We start from the raw sequence: 27136 nt of genomic DNA on the forward strand, positions 1-27136 counted from the left end.
CATGTCCTGAAAATTTGAAGCAAAAAACTTAAGTCATTCAAAAGTTATAACATTTCAAAAATTAAAAATTGCACAATAAAGTGAATTCAGAAAAACAACAATAAACATTTTATAACTAAAAAAAATATCAAAAACTTCCAGATAAGTATTGTTCAAAAGTTTCCAGTTGTTGTTCTTCCTCTTGCCAACCCTTATTAATGACTTTTAAATGTATTCTTCTACTTTTTTTTTTAAAAGAGTCTTTTTATTCATACTGGTAACGCGTTTTTGATCCCTACAAAATGAGGACACTGTGGATTTTACACCATTTTTAAGGTTGACTACTCTCTGAACACCAACAGTTTCCTTATTAAAATAAAATACAGCTGAGTTCACTCCCAACTCAAATAAAGCTTTGTGAATAAAAATGCTTTTGGGCATCTAGACCATATAATACTATTAAGGCCCTCATCAGAATTCTTTGTTTGACCATAAGTGCATTTTTTCAAAAGGTTGTCATCACTCAATTCTTTAAACTCTTTCTTAATGATATGGTATATCCATACTGGCAAATTAACTTTAGGTATGTAAATGCTGTGACCTGAAGAGTTTTCTTTCTTGATTACACTAACTGAAACACGCTCAACATTTTTGTCTTCTTTTAGGGTAGGTGTTTTGGTCCACTGGTTGCCATGAAATGCTCCTTTTCTTTTTAAACTTATTTTTTTGTTGCTTCCCATTATATATAATATTCTAATATTTTAAAGTATATAATATAAAACTGATAAGTTATACTAAATAATAAAAAAGCTTTTTAATTACAACAATAAATTATTAGAAGATAGTATCTAATGAATCATGCAAAAATAACAACTTCCCTACAGTTATATTCTAAACTTTTGTCAAACCATGCTGGCCTTCTAAACTAATGCGTAACTAACTAAATTTGATAAAAAAAACTTAAGTCAAGGCAAAGAGAGAGGGCAATTATAAACATAAGTTTGTGTTGTTAGGGGCCGTTGCTATGGAAAGTTGTCTGGTAAGGTCTAAATAAAGTGAAAGATATCTAAAAATACTCAGGATATATCAAAACAGATTCCAGAAACGTTTACAGCTATGTTGAATTACCATAAAACAAAAGTAATCTCAAAAACCAACTTTTGAGATTACTCCCTCGTAAAAATTTAGTTTTTTTTAGTGGTGAACCACCTTAAAAAGATTTTAAAACTTTTTTGTAATAAAAAAGATCTTATAATATAACAGAAAATCTGATTTCCGCATTTCAAAATGAAGTTTTCGCTAATAGAAAATAAACTCGAACAAAACTTATTTTATTTACTTTGAAGCACGGCACTCTTTAATTAATAGACCGTGACACGCAAAACTTAGGAAAAAATGTAAGGGCCGATATTTCAAAAATCAATATGATGAAATAATATTTGTTTTAAAACACAACCGTTATAAAAAGCATTAAACGACTTTTCTTTAGTATACACCTCATTGTGGAAAATAATACAAGTTTTTTGATCATCACTTAAATTATCAAAAACTTCTTTTAAAAAAAAATTATCATCAGATCTCGATACTTTCGAATTGTGTGTTAATATTCGAATAGTTTAAAAGGTAGTTTAAAATCATCACATAATTTTTTATAAAGTATACAAGAGGTGGCAAAATACTCAAATGCTCTGATGATTACACTAAGACTATACTTATTTGTGTTCACAAAATTAATTTGCTAATTCATAAGTATTTCTTTACTGTTTGGTGTTAAAAGGTTCAAATATCGCGAAATTTCTTCAACTTTAGACCATTACAACATTAGACACAGTATGTACTTTTCTTTTCACACCATTGAAATATGATTCAAACTTTAAATGGCTATCAAATTTAATTAGAAATTTTGGTGTCGCGAAATTAATAAAGCCTGTGGATTATACACAAAGTTTACTATCTGAAATGAAGGCATTAATTTCTACAGAAAATTTTTTTTATCAAAACTTATTTATTTATATTGTCCAAAAAATAAATCAATCTCGTCAAAAGAATTTCGGCTAGAGGATAATGCACGTTTAGTTGATCTTAAAAAGGGTATAGATGTTGGTATTTAACTCAGATAAACATTGGGCCAAATCGATGGTTAATTTTTTTGTCTTCCTCTTTCTTTTACTTTAATTTTTTAAAAATTTTTGGGCTAGTGTAGTTCACAGACTAAAGTGTTGCTTGTCACCTTCAAATTTGCATTAGGAATGTATTTTATCCAACTTATTTTCTCTTCTCCGTCTTTGGAAATCTATAAACTGATATTTTAGATTCGTTTGACTTTTTTTTCTGTGATAAATAATTCGTAGAACAGCCATAAACACAACATTTTTTCACCATTATTTTAACAGACTAAATAAAGTAGATACAGGGTTGTTATCTGTCAAATATGTCTGAGACATATTTTCTGCCGACATAAAATATGTCCCACATATTTTCTATCGACATATTTTGACATAATTTTATGTCTGAATTATTTTCTGCTGACATAAAATATGTCAGACATATTTTCTGTCGACATATTTTGACATAATTTTATGTCTGAATTATTTTCTGCTGACATAAAATATGTCAGACATAATTTCTATCGACATATTTTGACATAATTTTATGTCTGAATTATTTTCTGCTGATATAAAATATGTCAGACATATTTTCTATCGACATATTTTGACATAATTTTATGTCTGAATTATTTTCTGCTGACATAAAATATGTCAGATATATTTTCTTTCGACATATTTTGACATAATTTTATGTCTGAATTATTTTCTGCTGGCATAAAATATGTCAGACATATTTGCTATCGACACATTTTGACATAATTTTATATCTGAATTATTTGGTGCTTGATATTCTTGAAGAAAAAATCAATCTAACAAATTTATTGCGCATTTCAACTTAATTTACAGAGTTAAGTGAAAATAGTTTAACAAATTTGTTGCTTTTTGGCAATCAATTATGCTTCATAAAACTTTTACTTTAAACCCTGTAAGCAAACATCAGTTGTTTCATAAAGGTCTTTTTCTGCCCTTTTTAGCGATGTATCATTTGATAGTATTGACTAATATTGACTAGTATTGAGGCATCATTTGATAGTATTTGATAGTATTGATTAGTATTGGCGCTTTCCCTTATTAGAATGTAAAAACCATCTCAAGCTCAGTTTTTATTACTGAAAGTGGTTTTTATTAGTATGACTAAACTTAAAATTATTTCTTTGATTAAAATAATAATAAAAAAAAAACTTTTTCAGTTATTTTTAATTATTAGTTGATCCTAAAAAAGATTTCATTATGAAAAATTGAATTCAAAAGATTCTATGAAATAAACGGTTCACAGAATTTCAAAAAAATTCGTGCCAAATTAAATAATTCAGACATAAAAATATGTCAAAATATGTCAATGGAAAATATGTCTGACATATTTTATGTCAGCAGATAATAATTCAGACATAAAATTATGTCAAAATTCATTTAAGCTGAAGAATTTGAAATATTTCCCAAAAGTTATATTCAGCTCATTAAATTCATATTAAGAAGACTAACCGGTAATAGTTTATAACCAATTACGAATAATATACTTTTAGTTATAATAGTTATGATTTATTTAACAATAAAATAATTGACAATTGCATTATAACAGCATAATTAACTGCCATAAACTTGCATAAAATGTTTTGAGTGAAATATATATTGGAATAATTATTTTTTTCGTTTTCCTTACGATTTAAAGTCAAAAATTGGGAATATAATTTATTGAATGAATCAACTATTAGTTAAAAATAACTAAAAATGTTTTTTTTTAAATATTATTTTAATCAAGCGAATAATTTTAAGTTTAGTCATATTAATAAAAACCATTTTCAGTAATAAAAACTCAGCTTGAGATGGTTTTTACATTCTAATAAGGGAAATCGCCAATACTAATCCATACTAATCAATACTATCAAATACTATCAAATACTATCAAATACTATCAAATGATGCATCAATACTAGTCGATACTCTCAAATGATACATCGCTAAAAATACTTTGTCAATACTATCAAATGATACATCGCTAAAAAGGGCAGAAAAAGACCTTTATGAAACAAAAGATATTTGCTTATAGGATTTAAAATAAAATTTTTATGAAGCATAACACAGGTCAACAAAAACAAAATTTTTTTCTGGTGCCAAGAAAACAATCTGTTTTTTATGTAGGATTTCTTATTTTGATTTCAAATATGCAACTCATTTGTTACCATCACGTCAAGTTGTAAAGATATTTGGGTTCCAATCTTTAGAATTTGGGGTAAGGTCCCTAATTATGTCGAAAAAAAGTTGTTCAAAAGTATGTCAACCTGAGTCTCAAAAGAAGCGTATTTTCATAGAGATTTTAAAGATGTTATTCGTTTGTAATAAAAAATAAGTATTTTTTGTATTATTGCTGAAAAACATTTTGTTGACATTTTTTTAAGAGTCTTTAGCATTTTTTTAAATAATTTTTTTGCCAAAAAATTTTAAGGAAAAATTTTTATGTTTTTTAAAATCTCTATACTATCTTCTAAAATACGCTTTTTTTGAGACCCAAGTTGACATACTTTTGACAATATTAGGGACTTTACCCCAAATATTAAAGATCTGAACCCAAATATCTTTACAACTTGACGTGATGGTAAAAAATGAGTTGCATATTTGAAATCAAAATGTGAAATACAATCCAAAAAACAAACTGTTTGCTCGGCACCAAAAAAAATTTTTTTTTTGTGTTGACCTTCAATTATAATTGATTGCAAAAAAGCAACAAATTTGTTAAACTATTTTTACTTTGCATTTCAACTTAATTTAACTCTGTAAATTAAGTTAAAATGCGCAATAAATTTGTTACATTGATTTTTTCTTCAAGAATACCAAACAGCAAATAATTCAGATATAAAATTATGTCAAAATATGTCGATAGAAAATATGTCTGACATATTTTATGTCAACAGAAAATAATTCAGACATAAAATTATGTCAAAATATGTCGATAGAAAATATGTCTGACATATTTATGTCAGCAGAAAATAATTCAGACATAAAATTATGTCAAAATATGTCGACAGAAAATATGTCTGACATATTTTATGTCAGCAGAAAATAATTCAGACATAAAATTATGTCAAAATATGTCGATAGAAAATATGTCTGACATATTTTATGTCAGCAGAAAATAATTCAGACATAAAAATATGTCAAAATATGTCAATCGAAAATATGTGGGACATATTTTATGTCGGCAGAAAATATGTCTGAAAATATGTCGACAGATCTGCCAGACATATTGTCGTAACAACTCTGAGTAGATTTATAAAAGAATCAAACAAGCGGAAGACTAAAAAAGCTTTTTTAGTCTTCCGCGATCATTTTATTGAAGTCAATATCCCCCATAATTTTTTCTAAATTTTGCGTGTCACGGCCAGTTACTCAAAGAGCGCCATGGTTTGAAGCAATGGTTATTCTTAACTTTTATAACATCTCAAAGTTCTAAATAATATTTTCATTAGGTTTCATGATGTCATGTTATAACCATCATACAGGTTCATTACAGAATATAATAGAAACAATATCAACTTAAACATTTTTTGTGAAAATAGTAATTGATCAATATTTTTTTTAATTTTATATTTTATAAAATATCTTTAAAATATTTCTTATATGATTAAACTATTCCAAGCCCAGACACAAATTTTTAAATTAACGGTTTCGTAATCATTTCCCCGCTGGTAATTTTCCCATTTTTGAGAAACTTTGTGATTTTTAAAATTCTTAAGGCATTTCAAAAAAAACTTCCTAGAGAATTGTTAGTTTTACAGAGTATTTCTTAACGGGTGATGCGGAAGTTATCGGACAAAATAAAAACGTCAATAACTTATTTATAAATAAAAAAACAAACTACTATTATATTTTTTTTAAATAAAGCATTTATCTTTTAATAAAAATATATTATTTTTTATATGAAAAAACACCACCATCTGTAATTGATCTCAATTTTGCTCTGACGCTTTTCATATGCGACTGTAAAAAGTTTAAATCAATTTCTTGTAGTTTTAGTTTAATGCGATCAATCAAAACTTGCTCTGTTGAAGCTTGCCAATCTCCCTCGTAAACCTTCTGTGCCAAATGTCCCCAAAAATTTTCAATTGGTCGTGCTTGAGGCACATTTGGGGAATTGGATTCTTTATCAACATTTGGGGAATTGGATTCTTTATCAACGTAATATAGATTGATGAATTGGTCGCTACAACCTTGGAAGTGCAAAACAATGGCTCGAACATACCACGGTCAGATATGGCTACCCACATTAATAATTTTTTTGGAAAATTCTCTTTTTCTATAAAACGAACACTTTCTGGGCATGTCTTTTTGTTGTTTGTTTAGTATCCAGAATTTCCAGGCATGTTTCTCCCTGCAAAACAAAAGTATTTTTCGCCATCGATGACTAGAAGCGATTTTGTGTTATAGAGTTGGTTAACTAGTTTCCTGCTTCTTTTCTTTGCCTTTATTTGTTGTTCTTTAGTGTATATTGGAGTCTTTTCACGTTTTATATATTTAATATTCATTTTTTTTAACTGACGACCAATTGTCGATTGATTTAATTCGAATTTAATATCTATTTTTCTCTGACTGACCCCTTTTCGATTGTTGACAAGTCTCGTTAATTCGGGTTTCTTTTCTCTAGTCCAGGATGTTGGACGACCAGGGCGCTTTCTATCAGAAAACGATTGAACAGTTTCAAGTCTTTTTAGGTTATCATATATTGTACTTCAAGCAAATTCTTCCTTTTCAAAATGATTTACGATTTTTTTTTTTTTTTATATTAGGTTTATTTACAAAAAACATTTTTAGTCGCTTTCGAAAAGATTCTCGTTCAGCTGCATTTAACCTCATTTTAAATAATTGTGTTTCAAATAATAAAGTTTATATTTTATAGAACGTTTATGCCTACGCATAAAACCACAAAAACTAATTATTATGCTCAAATAATGAAATTAGGATTTGTCCGATAACTTCCGCATCACCCGTTAAATATATGGACAACTTTTGCACAACCAAACAATATGAATTAAAATATCATTTATACAAAGTTTATTTCTTACTTCTTATGTTTGTTTCATCACACTTTACAGTAAATTTAATCAAGCTAAAATGAGATAGTCGTTATTTAAAATATAATCTTGCGCAAGCTTTATAACGTAATCATATAATGTAACCATATGACGCACTATTTTTTCATTTTCTTTTTGTATGGCGGAGACCAAAGTAAGCAAACACGATCTACAGTAAGTGGTGGTTTTTTTGACGGAAATGTTTTTAAATGATCTTCAATAAGCCTCGGAGTAACACATATGACGTGCTGACCTTTCCAATATTTCACCATATTTAAGGATTGTAATGTACCAATGCAATCTTCCTGTGTAATACTGGTTAAAACACTAAAGTATATAGAAAAGCAAATGTTTTATACACCTACATGCATTCATATACAAATATTATTATTATAAGTACATAAGTTACAAGTATTATTATACTTATGAATAATACAAAAATTAAATTAAAAAATTAAGTAAACTTTTAATTTGGGTATCGTACTATGGGTTACATGTAGTGCATCCAATACCGAAATCATTTTTCAATACCGCTAATACCGGTATTGTATTTTTTTCCTGTTAAACACGTGCTCTACGTTAAAGCGAGTGACTTTAACGATACTTAAATATATAATCTTTTGACACCGGTATTGAGCTAACACAATACCAGTATTTTGGTATAAAAAAGCCCTGTAATACCGGTCTTCCGGTATCAGTACTACCGGTATTAGATGCACTAGTTACATTATTCCACTATTTTGTGATTTTCTGTGTTAAAGTTTAATTACGCTCTATTTGAAAATTGTATTTCAAACTGTTTATATTCAAAACAATGATAAAGATACCAACTAATTTAAGCTATTTATTAAAAAAAACAAAAAAACAACAACAACAGCAACAACTTTTATCTATATTTTTTGTACTGTTTTGTTTCATTTACTTACACTATTGTAAGTAAATGAAACAAAAGAAATAGTTTACATAAAGTAAAATAAAAAACAAACATAATACAAAAATGATAAGTAGACAGAGCTGGGCATCGCTTCCAAAGTTTTAAAAGCAAAATTTCTTTTGGCGTTAAATACGCGCAAAAAGTAACCATACATCTTTTTACTTCATCTGTTGTATCGTCATCTGTGCTATATTCATGGCAGATGTAGCTGACAACTGACAGCTTGTAATAGGGATGCACAAAAGAATGTAAACATCGTTCAAATGTACACCTTATAGAACTGGATTGTTTTATTCATATACAGCAAAACATATAGATTATTATGTTCTTTGATTGATAGATATTTTAACGCATCATACACGGAGATTATACTGGTGGTCAGAGTTTGAACTCCGTCCACTTTCTAGAAATTTCCTCCGAAAAAATCATTGCAACTTTCTAGAAATTTCTTCCAAAAAGAATGGCGTCAAGTTGACCAGTTTAGGATCCACCTACTCTCTCTGTTTTTCCTACTCGACTAAACCAAACCGGTTGAAGGCACTAACATAGTTTGAACAATTGTCTGTAGTTGTTGCATCAAACTGAGGATTAAAAAAATCTAGTTAAAATACCAAATTTCAATTGATAGAAACACTTTTAGCATAACAAAATATTTTTCGGAACAAGAAATAGCTATTTGTTGACAGTTTTAAAATAAATTGCTTCTACACACTCTCTCGTTAATACTAAACTTCTAATGCAAGTAGGACATGGCATGCGAATTGTTTCCCAGGACTACTTTTAACATCTTGACACTTGACTCGTTGAATTTGTTTTTGAGAATAAAAACTACAACTAAAAGAACCTCGCCGTTAAACGAAAATATTTTGAAAAACTGAAAGTAAAAAGAACGAGAGTAAGCATTATTTTACATGAAGAAATATCATATGTAAAGTAATACATTGAATATATTGCGTTGTTTATAATTTATCACTATAAAAAATAGTAGCACTAATGCCGCTTTTTTAAAGTTTTTAAATCAAATTGAAAACATCTGAGATTATTTTGATAACAGGAAACTTTTGTTATTTTGAAAGATTCGTTTTTCTTTCACTTCATTTTCAGTAAAAGAAACAAAAAAAAGAAACAGTCTGTAACTTAAACAACTTCAAATAGTATTTTCAGTAAAAGAAACAGTCTGTAACTTAAACAACTTCAAATAGTATTTTCAGTAAAAGAAACAGTCTGTAACTTAAACAACTTCAAATAGTATTTTCAGTAAAAGAAACAGTCTGTAACTTAAACAACTTCAAATAGTATTTTCAGTAAAAGAAACAGTCTGTAACTTAAACAACTTCGCGGAGTAGCGTTTAAAATTTTTTTTTAAAAGCGACCTTGTTGAAAGAGCAACCAAATAGAAAAAACTCCGTAACCCAATAGAAAGTCCACTTGAGCGGAGTTGCGGACTGAGTCGCGCTACCGCCCCACTCTGTAAATAGGTATCTACTATTTAAAAATCTTTTTAAATATTTATATTTCAGAGTTTAAGGCGCATAGCTTATATTAACACTTTTAAAAGCCGCACTATTGTCATAATGAAAAATTCTTTTTTTTCATTTTCAGGGCGCATTTTATAAGTTATTTTTGATACCTTGCCCTGGTGCAAAATTTAATTTCATTTTGCGCCCTAACGTTGAAAGTCTAAGATCAGCTTGATTGACATTTAAATGACCGAAAATTGGTTCAAAAAAGAGATTGGTATTGATAGTTGATCGATCCTACAGTTACTTAATAAGAAGTTCTTTATGACTTGAAATTTTGACTAGTTTATTATTTTATTAATTCCAGGTACTTCTTTAGAAATAATGGAAAGTGTTCTTGTGGTGGAGTTGTACATTTTTTTCCCCATGAAATTGAAGCAGTTTTTCACTTTTAAGTAGCCTATATTGTTCAAATCAGTCAAATGCGCTTTAGCTTAATATACAAATGTAGTTTAAACGCACAAATACTTTTATCTTCTTGATACAGTTTTGAAACATTCTAACCACCGTTAATTAATTTTTACTTGTTAACAACAAAAGCGTTATATCTCATAACAAAAAAAAAAAAGAAAAAAAAAAAAAAGTGAAAATCAGTCTTAAAAATTAAAAAGTAATTATTTCAGTCACTGATAAAAACAAAAACTTTCAGTGTAAACAGGCTTTAAAAATCATCAACCTAGTACATCTCGATTTGTCGAAAACATAGTTATAAGAAAGATATAGTTTGGAAGCAAACAATAGGGCATTGTTTTAACTCTTTCATACTGTTTTTTTTCGTTTCCGGACTTCCGAACATGCACAGAAAGATTGTTGTTGTTAGAGTTTGCCTGTTATTCTATCAAGTTCTTTTATATTTTCATTGAAATTGCTTTTTCTTCTATGCCTGGTAAAAATTGTGCAATATTTGGTTGTTCAACTTTAAGAAGACACAAAAGTATCAGCATTTTTAAAGTACCTACCCCAACTAATGATGCAAATAAAAAATGGTGTAATGACCTTATTAATGTAATTATTCGAGACAGACTTATTGATGATTCTTTGAAAAAATGAATTAATTTTTTCAACCTATATATTTGCGAACTCTACTTTACCGAAGATTAACTTTGGGTATATTCTTCTAGAAAAACTTTAAAGGATAGATTGCCAACATTAAATCTCCCTAAGATAAGTAATCCATTGCAGCGAAGTTCGCTATCCATTACAAAATGTGAGGAATTTCTAGTAAATCAAGAGTTGATTTCTCAAACTACAATGCCATGTTACAAATCTTTTGATGATTTTACTAAGCGTACTTTATCTCTCTATTAGTGATTTGTGAAAAATATCTTTGGATGATAAATTAGCAGTAATTACTTGTAATTCGCCAGAACATGTTTTACCTAAGTATGAAATTTATGTTGATGAGTTTTTAGATCATTGTATACGAGTTGTTGGTTTGATGTTACCAAAAGATCATTATCTGTACCTTCAACATAAAGGATCTTTTTTATATGTTTCATCATCAAAATTTATTATTCATAATGAAACTTTTTTTTTTGTCAAGGTATTGATGTAAAAAATTTAGACTTAATCAACCAGAATTTTAAATTTAAAAAACATGTTATACCTAAAAAATTTAATTATTTGGTTTTTAAGCTGCTTTCTTATAAACCTAGTTTAAATCAAGATGAGTTCTATTGTTCACTTAGTTATAATATTTTGTTACAACCCGAGAGCTGTAGTACTTCATGCCATTCTCTGCATCTTAAAATCACTTATGAAGTAAACATAAAAAAAAAAAACTTCAATTCAACCTGCAAAGCTGAATGCTCCTCTTAGATTTACCTCCTCAGAACGAATTAAATTAAGTTTGCAACAACAGCGTTTAAAATGCAAACAGCTGGAAAATCGCATAGAAGATATGAAAACAGTTTTAAATTCAGAAAGAGAAAAAGTGAACTTAGAACTCAACCAAGACCAAAAACACTGTATTCTAGTTTTAATTAGAAAAATATTTTAGACTTCATGAAGCTATTTTGGAATGAGCAGCAAAAATATATTAAAGCTTCTAGTTCTTGTAGTCTTAAGTACCATCCAATGATAATGAAATTTTGTCTTAATTTAGCAATTAAATCTTCGTCAGCATATTCTGACTTGCGCTTTGATAGTAAAACTGGCTCAGGATATTTAGTTCTTCCAAGTTTATGCACCTTGAGAGACTACAAAAATTATATACATACTTCAAGAGGTTTTAGTCATTTAAGTCATTAATGATCTTGCAAATAACACTTTATTACTTTATTATTTTGTTTGATGAAATGAAAGTTCAAGAAGATTTAGCTTGGAATAAATACTCCGGTGAGTTAGTTGGATTTGTAGATTTAGGAGATATTCAAACTAACTATGCAACACTAAAAAATGTGAGAGAGATAGCATCTTATGTATTAGTATTTCACGTTAAAAGTATAGTAAATCCACTTTTCTATAGTCTAGCTACACTTGCCACAACTGGAGTGACATCATCACAACTTATGCCAATATTTTGGAAAGCAGTTCGTTATTTAGAAAGTATAAATTTAAAAGTCATTGCTGCAACTGCACATGGTGCATTTCCTAAAAGAAAGTTCTTTAAAAGGCATAAGAAATTAGATTGTGGTTCAGAGAAAGACATATATCGCACTAAAAACTTGTTTATTTATGATAACAGATTCATTTTTTTCTTTGCAGATGTACCTCATCTAATCAAAACTTCTCAAAACTGCTTAAGTAATTCTGGTTCTGGATGTAAATCACGCTATATGTGGAATAGTGGATTTTTTCTTCTTTGACATTTTCCAAATTTTATAATTTTTATAAGAGAGAGGTTTAAAACTTGTTCCCAAATTAACTTAAATTAAATTGTGATCACTTTCACATAAACTTAACACCATATTCTGTTATGAGAGTACGTCTTGCATCCCAAGTATTGAATGAAACAGTAGGAAATGTTTTAAAACAGTTTGGACCACCAGAAGCAGCTGGAACTACAGAACTTTGTTTAATGATGGATATATTTTTTGATTGCTTAAATGTAAAAAACAGTGTTGAATATATAACAAAGAGAAAGGTATTTTTAAAGCCTTATGAATCAGTAGACGATTCAAGATTTGCTTGGTTAACTTCTTTCTTTTTAATTGTGGAAGGAATCTATAGATGAGCAAGAAGGAAGTTTTAACGAGAAAAAATGTTTATTTCTACACAAACTTATGAACGTTTGCAAATTACAGTGCATTCATTTAAAGAAGTTGTAAAATTTTTACTTGAAAATGGTGTTAAGCTTGTTTTCTCTGAAAGATTCTGTCAAGATGATCTTGAAAACTACTTTGGAAGGCAACGTGTAATCGGTCGCAAAGATAATCCATCTATCAGAGATTTGGGCTTAAATGACAATACAATCAAGTCACAGTTTTCAGTTTGTCCAGTTACTGGTAATGTTCAATGTAATGACAGTAATATTATGGATATTGAAAATATTCCTTACCGAAAAAAAAAAGAAGGTCAAAGTCATTCAAATTAGAAACCAATATTGAGTGCTTCTATTTCACATTTGATGATAAATAAGAAAATAAAATAAAAAAGTTATTTTAAAAGCATTATTTGTCATTTATGATGGTATCTATAAAAAATTGGCATAAAGGCAATGTATTTCTCTTCAAAAAATATCCCTGAATAATTGGATTTTTTTGATATAAAAAAGGGTCTTCCATTAAGTACTCTTGCATACTTAATACAATGGGGTGGATATAAAAGTGGTGGTGGGAATTTTTTTAATGTTTTAAAACATATTTTGGTGAGTAGATTTTGTAATAAATAATCTGTACATATGTAGAGATAGGGTTATTTTGTTTAAGTCTCACAGGGAACCAATCAAGGCAGTAAAACAAAAAATTCTCTAAATTTAAATTTTTAAAATTAAATCTAATCTATTTAATTCAGTTTTAAATTATATGAATTAGAGTGAAAATGAAAAGTGAGTACTTGAGGTTGCGAACAGACAGAGGAATTTATGTAAACAACAATAAAATTATAATAACAACATGCTAAACATGCAAGAGAAGGCCTAAGTACTAACTTAATACAAATACCTCAAATGTCTTTGACTAATTTTTCTTTATTTTTAAAACAATGATCAAGTTTAAATTAAAAAAAAATTTTTGTTTTAATCTTAAAAACAAAAAGTATTTATAAACATAAATAAACATAATTAAGTCATAAACATAATCAATAGAAGTTTTTTTAAAATGAAGTTTGAAAATCGAAATCAAATTGCTTTTCATGAACTAAAAATACTTTTCAATCAAATACAAAGAATAAAAGCAACTTTTAATCAAATACAATATAAATAAAACAGTATAGTGTAGTATTATATAATACAAAAAACTAACCCTAAAGTTGATTTTTATTAATCTAACAACACAACAAATTTTTTAATAAATAAAGCATCTTAATCATATTATTAAACAGAGTTTAAATAGTTGCTATGCCATTGATGTTTTAAAAAGATATGTGGCTATGAAAATAGCATTTTATGTTTAACAAACTAATTCAACAAACAACTAACTCAAGTTTTTTCTTTTTCATTTTATGTTTCTCAATAATGTCTCTGGCATAAAGAAATTAATGAACTCTTAAAAACAATGTAAGTAAGTGCTCTAGCAAATTCTTAATAACTTCAGTAGATTCTGGATCATTGGAAACTTGTTTATAAAAAGAAAGTACAATAAAATTTGTTGACATGGACCTAACCAGATCTACAGGATCTAGTTTTGAAAAAACTTGTGTTTTTCTGCAAAAAATATTCTTGCATGTCAGAAATAGATCTTGAATTATATTGTTCACTTTCAATAAACCTTCTCTATCACTAATATATATTAGAGTCTGAGTATTATCTTCTATAACTCCGCAGTGCAGCAAAATCGAAACATACTGTTGGCTATACATAGATGAATTTTTACTACTTTGAAATTTAGTATACAACTTTTGAAAAATATATCCAACAAGATAATGTAAACTCTTTCTCTCTATATCAGTAACTTCTTGAGTTGTATTTACAGTTTCAACAAAATTCAGTTTTACACCAGTAAGAAGATATTTCAATGAGTAGTGTGTATTACCTAAACTTATATCGCATAAGTGTGAAGCTAGTAAATTTTCATTTAACAGTTCATAATACTCTTGATAAAATAAATCATTATTGCAGTTAAATTTTTCTATTATTGGATTTAATTTTTTAAAAAGATTTTCAGCATAATTTATTGATAAATCAATTTCTTAGATAAAAAGTGCTTTCTTATATCAAATGGAAGACATATGTCCCTTTCAAATAAACTTGCACATTCAGCTATGCTTTTCAGTTTTGGCGTGGATATTTATTTGAAAAACTTTCTGTATTATTATTGTTTAAAGAACAACTATCAAAGTTCTCGAATATACGGTTGGATGCAGTGTGTCTCTGATCGTTTTGTATACTTTTGGACACTGATTACATGCATGTTGCTTGAGATTTTCTCTATAGATATTAACCTCAGAAACAATAGAATCTATATCTGTAATTATTTCATTGTTTAAAAATCTTTCTTCAACTATTTTAAACAAACCTTCCAAATCAACATTTGCCTCAAAGTCACAATTAAAACTTGCCATTTTTTAAACTTATGCAGGCTTGCCAGGTCGCCCCATAGTTTTCAAGTTGAAATTAAAAAACAATAGAAGCGGTCCATGTTTCCAGATTATGAATTCTTATGACTTTATTATATATTTTATCATAATTTCAATAGTATTTAATAGCATATTGAATACTATTGAAATTATGATAAAACAGCTGTTAGAAAATGTGCATTTGACCACAAGCCACGCAAGAATGAAATTCTTCATCAGCCAACAAAGAAAATGGGTTGATAAATTTTTTGTATATGTCATGTTTGTCATGTATTCTTTACTATTTATTAGTTCTAATAAATAGTCAAAATTACTAAAGAAAAAGAAAACGAGTTGTAGTTAAACAGTTAGTTTTTGTATATGTCATGTTTGTCATGTATTCTTTACTATTTATTAGTTCTAATAAATAGTCAAAATTACTAAAGAAAAAGAAAACGAGTTGTAGTTAAACATACCTCAAATCCTTTATTGATAGAGTGCCTGATGAAGTTCGCAAAACATCTAGTAAAACCCATGTCCAGTAACTTCTGTAGCTTAATTTGCCAAGATCAGATAACGGCTTTTCAGGAGAGCCAATCAGTCCTTCAATTTTTGATAACTCATAGCCTAAAATGTTTTTATACAATCAGCCCTTCAATTTTTGATAACTCATGTTTTGATAAAATGTTTTTATACAATCAGCCCTTCAATTTTGGAACTCATAGTCTAAAAATTTTTAATAAATTCAGCTCTTCAATCTTGGATAACACCTAGCAGAAAATATTTTCATACAATCAGCCAATTTTTATAAATAAAAATACTTAAAATAAGTTTTTTGAAAATTGTAATTTTGTAAACTAATTGAAAATTTTTGATAATACACAGCTTTATTTTTTTTATAAAATCAGCTATTTAATTTAGGATAACTCATAGCCTAAAATATGCAAATTTATAAAAACAGCTATTTAATTTTGGATAACTCATAACATGCAAATTTCTAAAGAAAACTGAAACTAAATATTATTTAGTTTCAGTTTAATATAGCTAATACTACTTACTAAATGCAATTTGAAATTTTCCATAACCTTTTCGTTGATATGGTGGCAGTGTTAAAATACAAGCGACATTGTTACCTTCAGGTGAATCTTTCTCCTAATTATATTTAACTTTTATATAAACAATACACACACAGAACAGTGTAACATTTAAAATACATGGATGCAAAGTTGGAGTGTGCAGTCTGTTTTGATCCTAGTCCGGTGTCCCAGACATCAATTAAAATTTTTATGACTTAATGACTCCAAGATTTTTTAAACTTCTAAAAATAGCACAAACGTAATAGTTCACACTGCATACAGAAAGTCATGCAGCATATAAATTGTTTACAATTGCAGAGTGTTTATGATATACTGTCTATGGCATGTGCAGCTTAAAGAATTTTTCTGACTGACTCTTGTCTGACAACTGTAGTCCATACAGAGACAAATAAAAAACTTAGAGGTAGAGAATGGAATTGGGAGTAAGGAAATGGCGAACATGATAGAGAGCTGACCTTAGCAGATGCTAATTTTGCATGGAAGCCAGTAGTGAATAATAATCCGGTGAATGGAAACATTTAGGAACAATATTGCAATAATTGTTAGCAATAAATTTGATGTTAATTTGAAGTGAGATTCAAGATTGACTAACTGTTCTAAGCAATTTAAAAGCAATAACTTTTTGTCATGATTGGAGACTGAAGTATCAAGTTGTGATGTAAGATTTTCAGGAAGATAGAAACTCGTACCACAGAAAATACTGAAAATAATGAGTGTTGTCCTTAATCACAATATTAAAGTTGTCAAGGACAACTTTAATACTGCAATTAGAAAATAAAAAAAATTTAAAAATCTTTAAAACTTTCCCAGATACACTTTATAAAACACGCTTATATGGTGTACCTCTCAAAAACCTAGCTAATAAAAAAGAAAAACTATTGGATGATAGGTGTTAGAGTGTTTTCCAGAGTTTTTCAAAATTATTTTGCAAGAAATAAGATTTAACAGATATAACTTGACTTGATCATTGTATGACATCCTAAGCAATGAGGTTTGCAGTTGCCTTAGTCCTGCTTATTAACCATAGATCATCCAGATCATATATTAAAAATCCGGAAAATTGTTTAGGTAAAATATCCGAAAAAATCCGTAACATATTTTCCCTTTTTTTACTCTTAATATTGCTTTCAGCTAAGTTGTTTCAATTTATTTTTACAAACTTTTTTTAATTTTTGTATAAGTGATGAGTGAAAAAGCTTAAAAAACAAATATATTACAAAAATATACACCTAAACTAGTATGTATGGAAAACGTTTTGGATATCCGGAAAAATTAAAAGTTGAGAAAAATATCCGGAATTCCAGAAATATCCGGAAAAAGATAATTCTTGATTAGCCCAAAGTTGTAACAGAGGGGTCCTTATACAACTTCAACAATGCACACCAAAAGCGCTAACAGGGACGCTATCTATGGCAACATAGCACTGTTAATACTCATAATAACATTTTACAGTTGCTGATGGAATCAGCTTTTCTAAGAGCTACCACAGAGTTCGGGAAACTTTACTAACAGAAGGCCTCAGAAACATTGAGTTGTTGGAAAAGTAATTAAAAAGAGAAAAATACTCATGCTATCTGATCACATTTCTTTAAAAGCTTTTTATAAACTTGTTTGTTTAACAATTTAAGAGTCTTCAGGAATAATTTTAATCAGTTGTTTTTTTAGGGTATAGATAAATACCTGGAATTTTGATCAAAATAGTATGGTATTTTTTCCCCCTAAAAATTAATATAACCATTGTTTTACAAATAGAAAATTCAAACTTTGTTATTTAGATTCCTAATGAAGTTTACTAATGTATATATATTCCAAATTAAATTAGAATTAATCATTTTATATATATCGAAAATTTGTACAGAACAAAAAAAATAACTTTCAACTTAAACTTTCAACTTTAATCCATAACTTTTCATAGCTACAATTTTACTAATTACAAAACTCTTATATACCTACAATAGAGAACATCAGAAAGAAAAACTCTTATATACCTACAATAGAGAATATCGGAAAGAAAAACTCTTATATACCTACAATAGAGAATATCAGAAAGAAAAACAGGCAGATGAAAGTGAGACAAATGAAGTAGAGCTGGGTTCAGATAAAATTTTGACTCATTTCATAATTTTGATTTTGGGCCAATATCAAAAAAGAACAACCTTAATTCAAACTTTGACAACAGCAATAGATCTGCATGCTGGTAGTATTAAGCAATACTTTAGTAAATGTTCTGCAGTGTTATGGGCCTACATATGTATAAATATATGTATGTATGTAGGTATGTATGTAGGTATGTATGTAGGTCTGTATGTATGTATGTATGTATGTATGTATGTATGTATGTATGTATGTGTATATATATATATATATATATATATATATATATATATATATATATATATATATATATATATATATACAAACACACAAACACAAATATACACACAGATATTATGCTATAAAAGTATCTTCTATATAAATGATCGTAATAGCAAATATCATATCAACCATATCTATCGGTAGTTAGTGTAAAAACAAAAGAGTATAAAAAACATTTTGAATACTTTTAAAAATTATTTTATTTCAGCTAAAAAATGTATAATGTAAACTTTTTAAATATGTCAAACACCCCCCAAAAAACTAGAAGTAATTCAGCTCCTTAACCGGAAATAGTAAAAGAAAATAGACACCATACAGGTTTAAGAAAAAAAGGAATTGCTGTCATTTGATGCTAATTTTATCTCAGAAGGAAATACATAGTTTACTATTGATCTTAACAAAGTTAAGCAGGCATAAGGAAAGATTGGAAAAGCGTTGACTTCAAAACTTGAAAATAAAATAAACAATGTTTCATTCTTTTTGATAGTAGAAAAGATGACATTATACTGTGTGCAGTAAGGTTGTCTAGGATATGAAGTGGCAAAACTTTAAAAAGTGAAGTTACTTCACATTATACTATCAATAATATGATTCTGGAGTCTCACCTATAGCCTCTGAATGTGAACATGAGGTACACATTTTGAGTTAATAGTTTTAAACTTTTACATTATAAAATGTTACAATTTTAATTATTTTATAAAAATGACAGTAATATGGATTTAATCAAAATTATACATTTAGCATAAAATTAATCAGATACACCAGGCTAAAAAAAACCCGATTTAATGTATCACAATCATACATATGCAAAAATTATCAATAAAAACATCTTTACTCATTACCATAAACTGAAACAACTACAAGTACTCTGTCGCAAAAAGCAGTTGTTTGTTTGAAATGCTGTAGATAACCTTTAATTTTTCCAAAGAAAAAAATTGATATTAATGATGAATCATACATTTATTTAAGCAACACCATATTTCTGGAAACGCTGGATTCCATATTTTTGAAACACCATATTTTTGCAACACAACATTTCTGGAAACGCTAAATTCTACTCTTCTGGCATAAATGGAGCACCAAATGATGTAAGGTTAAAAAGAAAAGACAAATTTAAGCCAAAATTACTCGTTTGGATTGCATTTTCGACGAAAAGAATCTCTCATCCTTACACCGGGCTCCATAAGAGTGTTTTCAGCAGATCCATGATCTTTCAGCAGATCTTAATAATTATGATAATTATCTTTTGGAAAAGTTGCTGAGCTATTGCGAGATTTCTTTAAGCACTATGACAACTTTGTGTTTTATGCTCAACAATCATTTAATTTCAGTTTCCAGAACTAGTATTGGTTGATCTTTATCCAGGACCATTAACTATTCATCTTTAAACTTTGCAAACAGATTGTTTTCAGAGCCTAAAATGTCAAAAACAATATCTTCCATACTGCACCATTAACAAGTTCCAGTGATAACGACAAACTAGATAGAGTGATTTTCTATCTGGATGTGCTCCTATTAACTTTATAAACAGCTTCTGTGGTTATACCACTATTTCTGACTTTTGTACCAAAACTAGAGCTACAACTGTCTGGCAAATCCTAAACTGTTTTTATTGTCTCTATGACACTTTCTGTAATTTTCGAACAGTTAAACATTCTTGTTTGCCAAGGTGTTAATCTTGATTTATCAAAATCATCAAAATTACCTGCAGCAGCTTTTAATAATGCTAATAAAATCATTATAGTTTGTCTGACAGCTTAGGAGGATCAGCCAACTCCTACTTAAAACACCCCCTGCCTCGGGGCTCTTGGTTAACTAAAGGCTAGAGATGGTGCCTCAATAAAAATACTCATCGTCAGATGTTAAACACATCCGGCTACTGTCTCGTAGAAGACCTCCTAGACAACTACTTAAGGGGTAAACAGATCCTATCTATTGACCAGCCTCACACACCTTCATCTATTAGGCTGGCACAAATGTATTTATAATACATTGTTTTCAGCTAAAGATGTTAAATGCTGGACCTTCTTGACTCAATGCACCGGTTTCGCTTGTGTCTATGTTTTTATGACTAGGCAACTCATTCTATTATCTCCTAATGAGTGTAAAACTCGGTTTTATGGTTCTGAGGCTTACTGGTAGTCAGGTTTCCCGAACTCTGTGGTAGCTCTCAGAAAAGCTGATTTTATCAGCTTTTCTGAGAGCTACCACAGAGTGGTAGCAACATGGCACTGTTAGTACTCTGATAGTTTACAGCTGTAAACTATCAGAGTACTAACAGTGCCATGTTGCGCATGAATGGTGTCCCTGTTTGTACTTTTAGTGTGCATTGTCGAGGCCACATTTGGAGCACTTTGCTATCGCTTAGGGTTTATTAATAATAATGGGGCTAGCTTGAACTATTAAAAAGTGTACTGAGTTCGATCTATGCATTGAGTCAAGTTCTTTAACAAATTTAAAAATGATTAAAGTACCAAAAACTATAAAACACAAAAAACCATCATTATCACTAAGTTCTCTAAACTTATCATTCACTAATATTTATGATCTTCAAAGTAACTTTTCTTCGGTTGACTCTTATCTCTTGCAAAATTTGCCAGACCTACTTGTTTTTTGTGAGACTAATTTGAGTTTGGCTGTCTCATCTTGTGATCTTAGTGTTGATGGTTATCTTCCTTTAATTCGTAAAGACTCCAATAATCACATGCTTGGCCGACTAATCTTTTATGTGCTTTTATTTAACACCACTTCACTCCATCGCCTTTCTCTTTGTTCTATATCATTCTCCTTTATCTCAAGAATGCACTCTATTTGATGTTATTTCTGATCAAATTGACCAAGCCCTCTCTCTTTACCCATCAGCCAATATTGTTATTGTTGGTGATTTTAATGCTCATCACACTGAATGGCTTGGCTCTAGTGTCAGTGACTCTGCAGGCGTTAAGGCCCACAACTTTTGCCTTTCTCAATCTCTAACTCAAATTGTCAACCTTCCAACTCATTTTCCAGACAACCCGAATCATTTACCTTCTGACTTGTCTTGTTTCTGATTCTAGTCAGTGCTCAGTTTCTCCACATTCAATCTTAGATGCTTCTGATCACGGTTTGATCTCTCTAAAACTTCTCTCACACTTCTTCATCATCAGAATGCTCCTATCATCGTACCTCTTGCAACTACCTTAAAGCTGACTGGGTCTCTTTCCATGATTTTCTTTGTGATGGCCCTTGGGTAGAAATCTTTTGTCTTTCTGCTGATAAATGTGCTTCTTACATAACTTCTTGAATTCAGGCTGGCATGGAATCTTTTATTCCCTCTTATCGAAGTCTTGTTTTCTGGCATGCTGGAAAGCAGCATCTATTATCCTTATTTTCGAAAATTCTGGAGAGCGATCTGACTCATCTAACTACCGTCCCATTAGTCTTCATCCTATCAAAAGCAAGGCTTTTGAATCTTTAATTAATAAACCCTTAATCTCCTATCTTGAATCTAATAACTTACTTTATGACCATCAATATGGATTTTGATCTTCTCGGTCTGCAGCTGATTTGCTAACAGTAATAACCGATACGTTTTATCCTAGATTAGATATAGCTGGAGAGGTTAAGACTATTGCACTTGACACTTCTAAAGCTTTTGATAAAGTATGGCATGCTGGTCTTCTCTATAAGCTTTTTTATGGTGTACCAGGTAACATCTTTAAGATTGAATCCTTCCTTTCCAATCGTAGTATAAAAATTGTCCTCCATGGACACCACTCTTCTTCATATCCTGTAACTTCAGGGGTTCCTCAAGGTTCTATCATTGGCCCTATACTCTATTTAATTTACATGAAAGATCTTCCAGATGTTCTCACATCTAAGGTGGCATTGTTTGCTGATGATATTTATTTTTGTCTTGATAAGAAGCCAACAGATCATTTGTCATCTTAGAAACCTTTTACTTGAAATGTGTAAGATTAAAACTTCATAAATGAAAATAAAGTGTAAAAAAAACATCAAAGCAAATCAAAGATTCACCAAGCTTGGCACCTTTGCCAAATGTTATTTTATAAACATATTTTATATATATTTAGTAGTTATGCTTATCAATGATTCAACACAGGCTGCATTTAAAGTAATTCCTATTTCACAAGTTTTCTATGCAAATCTTGAGGGATTATGAATGTAGGTTCAGAAGTACAGTTTTTCGCTAAATTATTTCTTTAAGGAAAAAAAACCTGAAGTCCTATGAGTCTATAAATTTTGACCCTGAAGTCCGGTGTACCTGCAAATCGATAAAACTTTGCACCCTTGATATAACTATTTTAAAATATGTATATACTTTTATAACACATGCACACACAAAAATTATAAAAATACATATTAAATTAAAAACAGTATAAAAATACACATCAATCAAAATACACATCAATCAAAATACACATTAATCAAAATACACATCAAATTAAAAACAGTATAAAAATACACATCAAATAAAATACACATAAAACTAAAAACACTATAAAAACATACATCAATCAAAATACACATCAAACTAAACCTAAAATGTATTTTAATTGATGTGTATTTTTATACTAAGAGTATAAAAATACACATCAATTAAAATACACTAAAATTAAACTAAAAATAGTATGAAAATAAAAATCAATCAAAACAAACATCTAACTAAAAACAGTATAAAAATAAATATCAAATACGCATAAAACAAAAAATAGTAAAAAATACACATCAATCTAGGACTATCGTTTAATGAACTAATTTTTAATTAAAATAAATTAAACTACCTTTGAAAAATATCCCACCATATGCGCCCCTTCTTTATCAACCTCTGTCAAAATATAGAAAAGGAATGGCTCAACATCAAAATAAAGCGTTTTGTGATCAAGAAACAGTTTAGCAAGTAGACATATATTTTGGCAGTAGATCTAAAAATATTAAACACTTTTTTGGTTAAATATCTGATACTAAACAAACAAACAAAAAAAAAGCAGAAAAAATAAATGTTTTTATAATGAGAAATATCTTTATAAAAAATAAGAGAAAAAGTTAAAACAACAATTAAAAACCCATAAGAAAAATGGTAAAGCTCAAATAATTTTTTAAGTTTTCAGGAAACACTCTCCTAACAAAGCAAAAATATTTAAAAATTAGGAAATAATATATATATATATATATATATATATATATATATATATATATATATATATATATATATATATATATATATATATATATATATATATATATATATATATATATATAACATCAAAAAATACAGTTTCTCTCAATAATGATAATTTTATTAAACGAGAAAGGTTTGCTGGGTTATGGATACCAGCATCATCAGCTTGTAAAATATGACAATTTTTTAACCGTTATAGTTTATATAAAATTGTTACTATTGACATCAGCGGTTAAATGGCTTAAAAAATGTATTGGTTTTTTTTAATTAAGCAACAGATTTTTTTTAATGATAGTAATTGTTCAGTGCTTTTTTAGATTTCAGATCCATATTTAGCTGTAATTTCTTAGCTGTATTTATTAGCTTTATTAGCTGTATTTCTGTATTTATTAATAGCTGTATTAGCTATATTTCTTGATATTTTAAAATAATATATATGTATGTATGTATATATAAATATATACATACATACATACATATATATATATGTATATATATATATATATATATATATATATATATGTGTATATATATATATATATATATATATATATATATATATATATATATATATATATATATATATATATATATATATATATATATGTTTATATAATTTTAATACAGTTATTATACAAAAAATACAGTTTCTTTCAATAACAATAATTTTATTACATAAGAAATTTTTGCCGAGTTATGGATATCAGCACCACCATCATAATTATCGTTAAGGATATCAGCATGATATAACTTGGTGATAAAATCATTTTAAAGTTTGATCAATTAGAAGTCATTTGGCATTTTGTTTAGTTTTTTAATCTAAGCGTGAATTGTTTGTAAACTTTATATATATATATATATCTATATATCTATATATCTATATATATATATATATATATATATATATATATATATATATATATATATATATATATATATATACATATATATATACATCTATATATATATATATATATATATATATATATATATATATATATATATATATATATATATATATATATATATATATATATATACATATATATATATATATATATATATACTTCTTATCTAAGTAACAGAACAATGGTTACATACATAATTGTTGTCTCTACGGAAAAATATATTTGTTTTTGGAACATGTCTGAGCTAGTTTTTATTACCAGAAGATAATATAAATCCTATGTATAGATGTTAAATCCATCATAGGTACTTTGAAGTAAGGCTGGGTTAGCTGAAATGGCTCAGGAATAGATTTTTTACGTTGATGTCTAGTAATATGACTAAAATATATAGATATGATTACACACATAATTGCTGTCTCCACTGAAAGATATGTTTGTTTCTGGAACATGTCTGAGTTGGCTTTTAGGACCAGAAGATAATATAAATCCTATGTATGGATGTTTAATCCATCATAGAAAATATGGCTAGGTTTATAGAAAACATGGCTAGGTTGGCTGGATGTGGTTCAGGGATAAGTTTTTTACGCTGGTTTCTAGTAATATGATTAAAATATATAGATATGGTTACATACATAATTTCTGTTTTCATTGGAGAATATTTTTGTTTCTGAAACATATCTGAGCTAGCTATTAAAACTAGAAGATAATATAAATATGTAGTAAGTGACTGGGGCCCTGGCTCTGGCTAAAAACGAGACTTTTTGCAAATCCCGCACCGGCACCGGCAAAATGATAAGATTTAGCAGGGATTGATAGCCGGGGCTAGAAAAAATATATATAATAATTTTACGCTTATATTTACTATTTATTAAATACTGACATACATTTATATATTTTTAAACTCAAATTTATTTTCAACAAGATTGCAACCAACCACTATTAAGTTATGAGTTACTTTAAAATAGAGAATAAGTTAAAATCCTAGATAACGTATAACTAAAGACTTAAAAAGTTGTAAGTTGTATAAAAAAGGAAAATATGAAGATAAGTAAGATTTTTTTGATGCACAAGGGAAAAAACTGGATTAATAAAAGTTTTTTTAGCATGAAGGGACAGATACAGTAAAAGGATGCAACTTGTTGAATAAAAAGCCAAACAAGAATGAGTTTTGGTTTATCGTTACAGAGATAATAGCTTGCTTGAGCATTGACCATAATTGTATTTGAAGAAAAAAGAAAGAAATGCAATCTTACAACAATGGGAGAGTGGCTCAAGCTTGGCAGATAAAGCAGGTCTTATTACATTTACGATGTGCTTTTAGACTTAGTCTGAGAGTAAGAGGGTTGTTATTCGTCAACATAGGAATGCCAACAACATTGCAATATTTTTTGCAGTAAATAAATGAGTTTTATTGTCTAACAAAAATCGTAGATTTTAAGTCCAGATTTTAAATCCATAAGCCACTGCAAGCTTTAGGTTGTTATAGAAGAGAGATCAGATTTAAAATCGGCTACTTGTTCTAAGCAATTAAAAAGTGAAGTTTTTTAGTCGAGACAAGAGTGCAAAGTTGAGTCGTCAGCAAATAGAGCCACTTTAGATTTCATGAAGATCGTTATTGTAGATAAGAAACAATACAGGAGCAAAGATAGAACCTTGTGGTACCCTTAAAGTTTCTTCAAATAAAGGAGAGGGTAGACCTTCAAGAATAACTTTACTACTTCAGTTAAAGAGAAATGACTTAATAAGCTTAAACCTTTATATAAAGAAACAGAGTGAAGACTAATCATAGGATAATTAGAAAGGTCAAAGTATTTTATAGAGTTTTGATAAATTGGAACCACTTATTTAGCTCTTTTTAAAAGTTTAGCAAAAATTGAAGAGAGTTCTGGAGAACACTCTTTTAAGTTTATTATGGAAATTTATTATGGGGCACAAACTGTAGAAGTCTTTAATTGAGAATTAACTTTAGCATTGAAAGCTAGAGTGATTTGGATGTTTAACAATGGGTTAATCTGTTTAACTGTCAGGAAGAGTATGGCCATTACATTCAAGAGTCAAACTAGAGTAAGAATTCTTTGCAAATAACTCTGCTTTATTCTGGGGAGAAGAAAAAGGACCAGGCCCATGAATTAGAGATTAAATGTTAGACTTGCTTTAGTTAATGACATTGTTGATGACTAACCAAAAGTCTCTAGAACCTAACGTCTGAGATAAGATACAAGATTTAGTAAACTGAGAATAACTGAGCTTAACACCAGACAGCACTTTTTTACATTGGTTTCTTGCAATAATAAAAGGACATTTGTTCTTA

At 28.5% G+C, this 27136-nt stretch overlaps 1 protein-coding gene across 1 annotated transcript in view; it reads right to left on the minus strand.

Annotated features, from left to right (window-relative positions):
* Nucleotides 1-7121: 7121 nt before the first annotated feature.
* The window catches only part of LOC100206753 (histone acetyltransferase KAT8), a 49782-nt gene continuing 29767 nt past the window's right edge, over nt 7122-27136 (minus strand). The window contains exons 6-9 of the mRNA XM_065813399.1: nt 23520-23660; nt 16321-16414; nt 15739-15889; nt 7122-7480 (exon numbers count right to left, since the gene is read on the minus strand). Of these exons, the coding sequence (XP_065669471.1) occupies nt 7270-7480; nt 15739-15889; nt 16321-16414; nt 23520-23660 (597 nt within the window). The 3' untranslated portion in view covers nt 7122-7269. The remainder of the gene's footprint in view (nt 7481-15738; nt 15890-16320; nt 16415-23519; nt 23661-27136) is intronic.

Source organism: Hydra vulgaris, chromosome 12 (genome assembly GCF_038396675.1).
Source record: "Hydra vulgaris chromosome 12, alternate assembly HydraT2T_AEP".
NCBI classification, from domain to species: Eukaryota; Metazoa; Cnidaria; class Hydrozoa; order Anthoathecata; family Hydridae; genus Hydra; species Hydra vulgaris.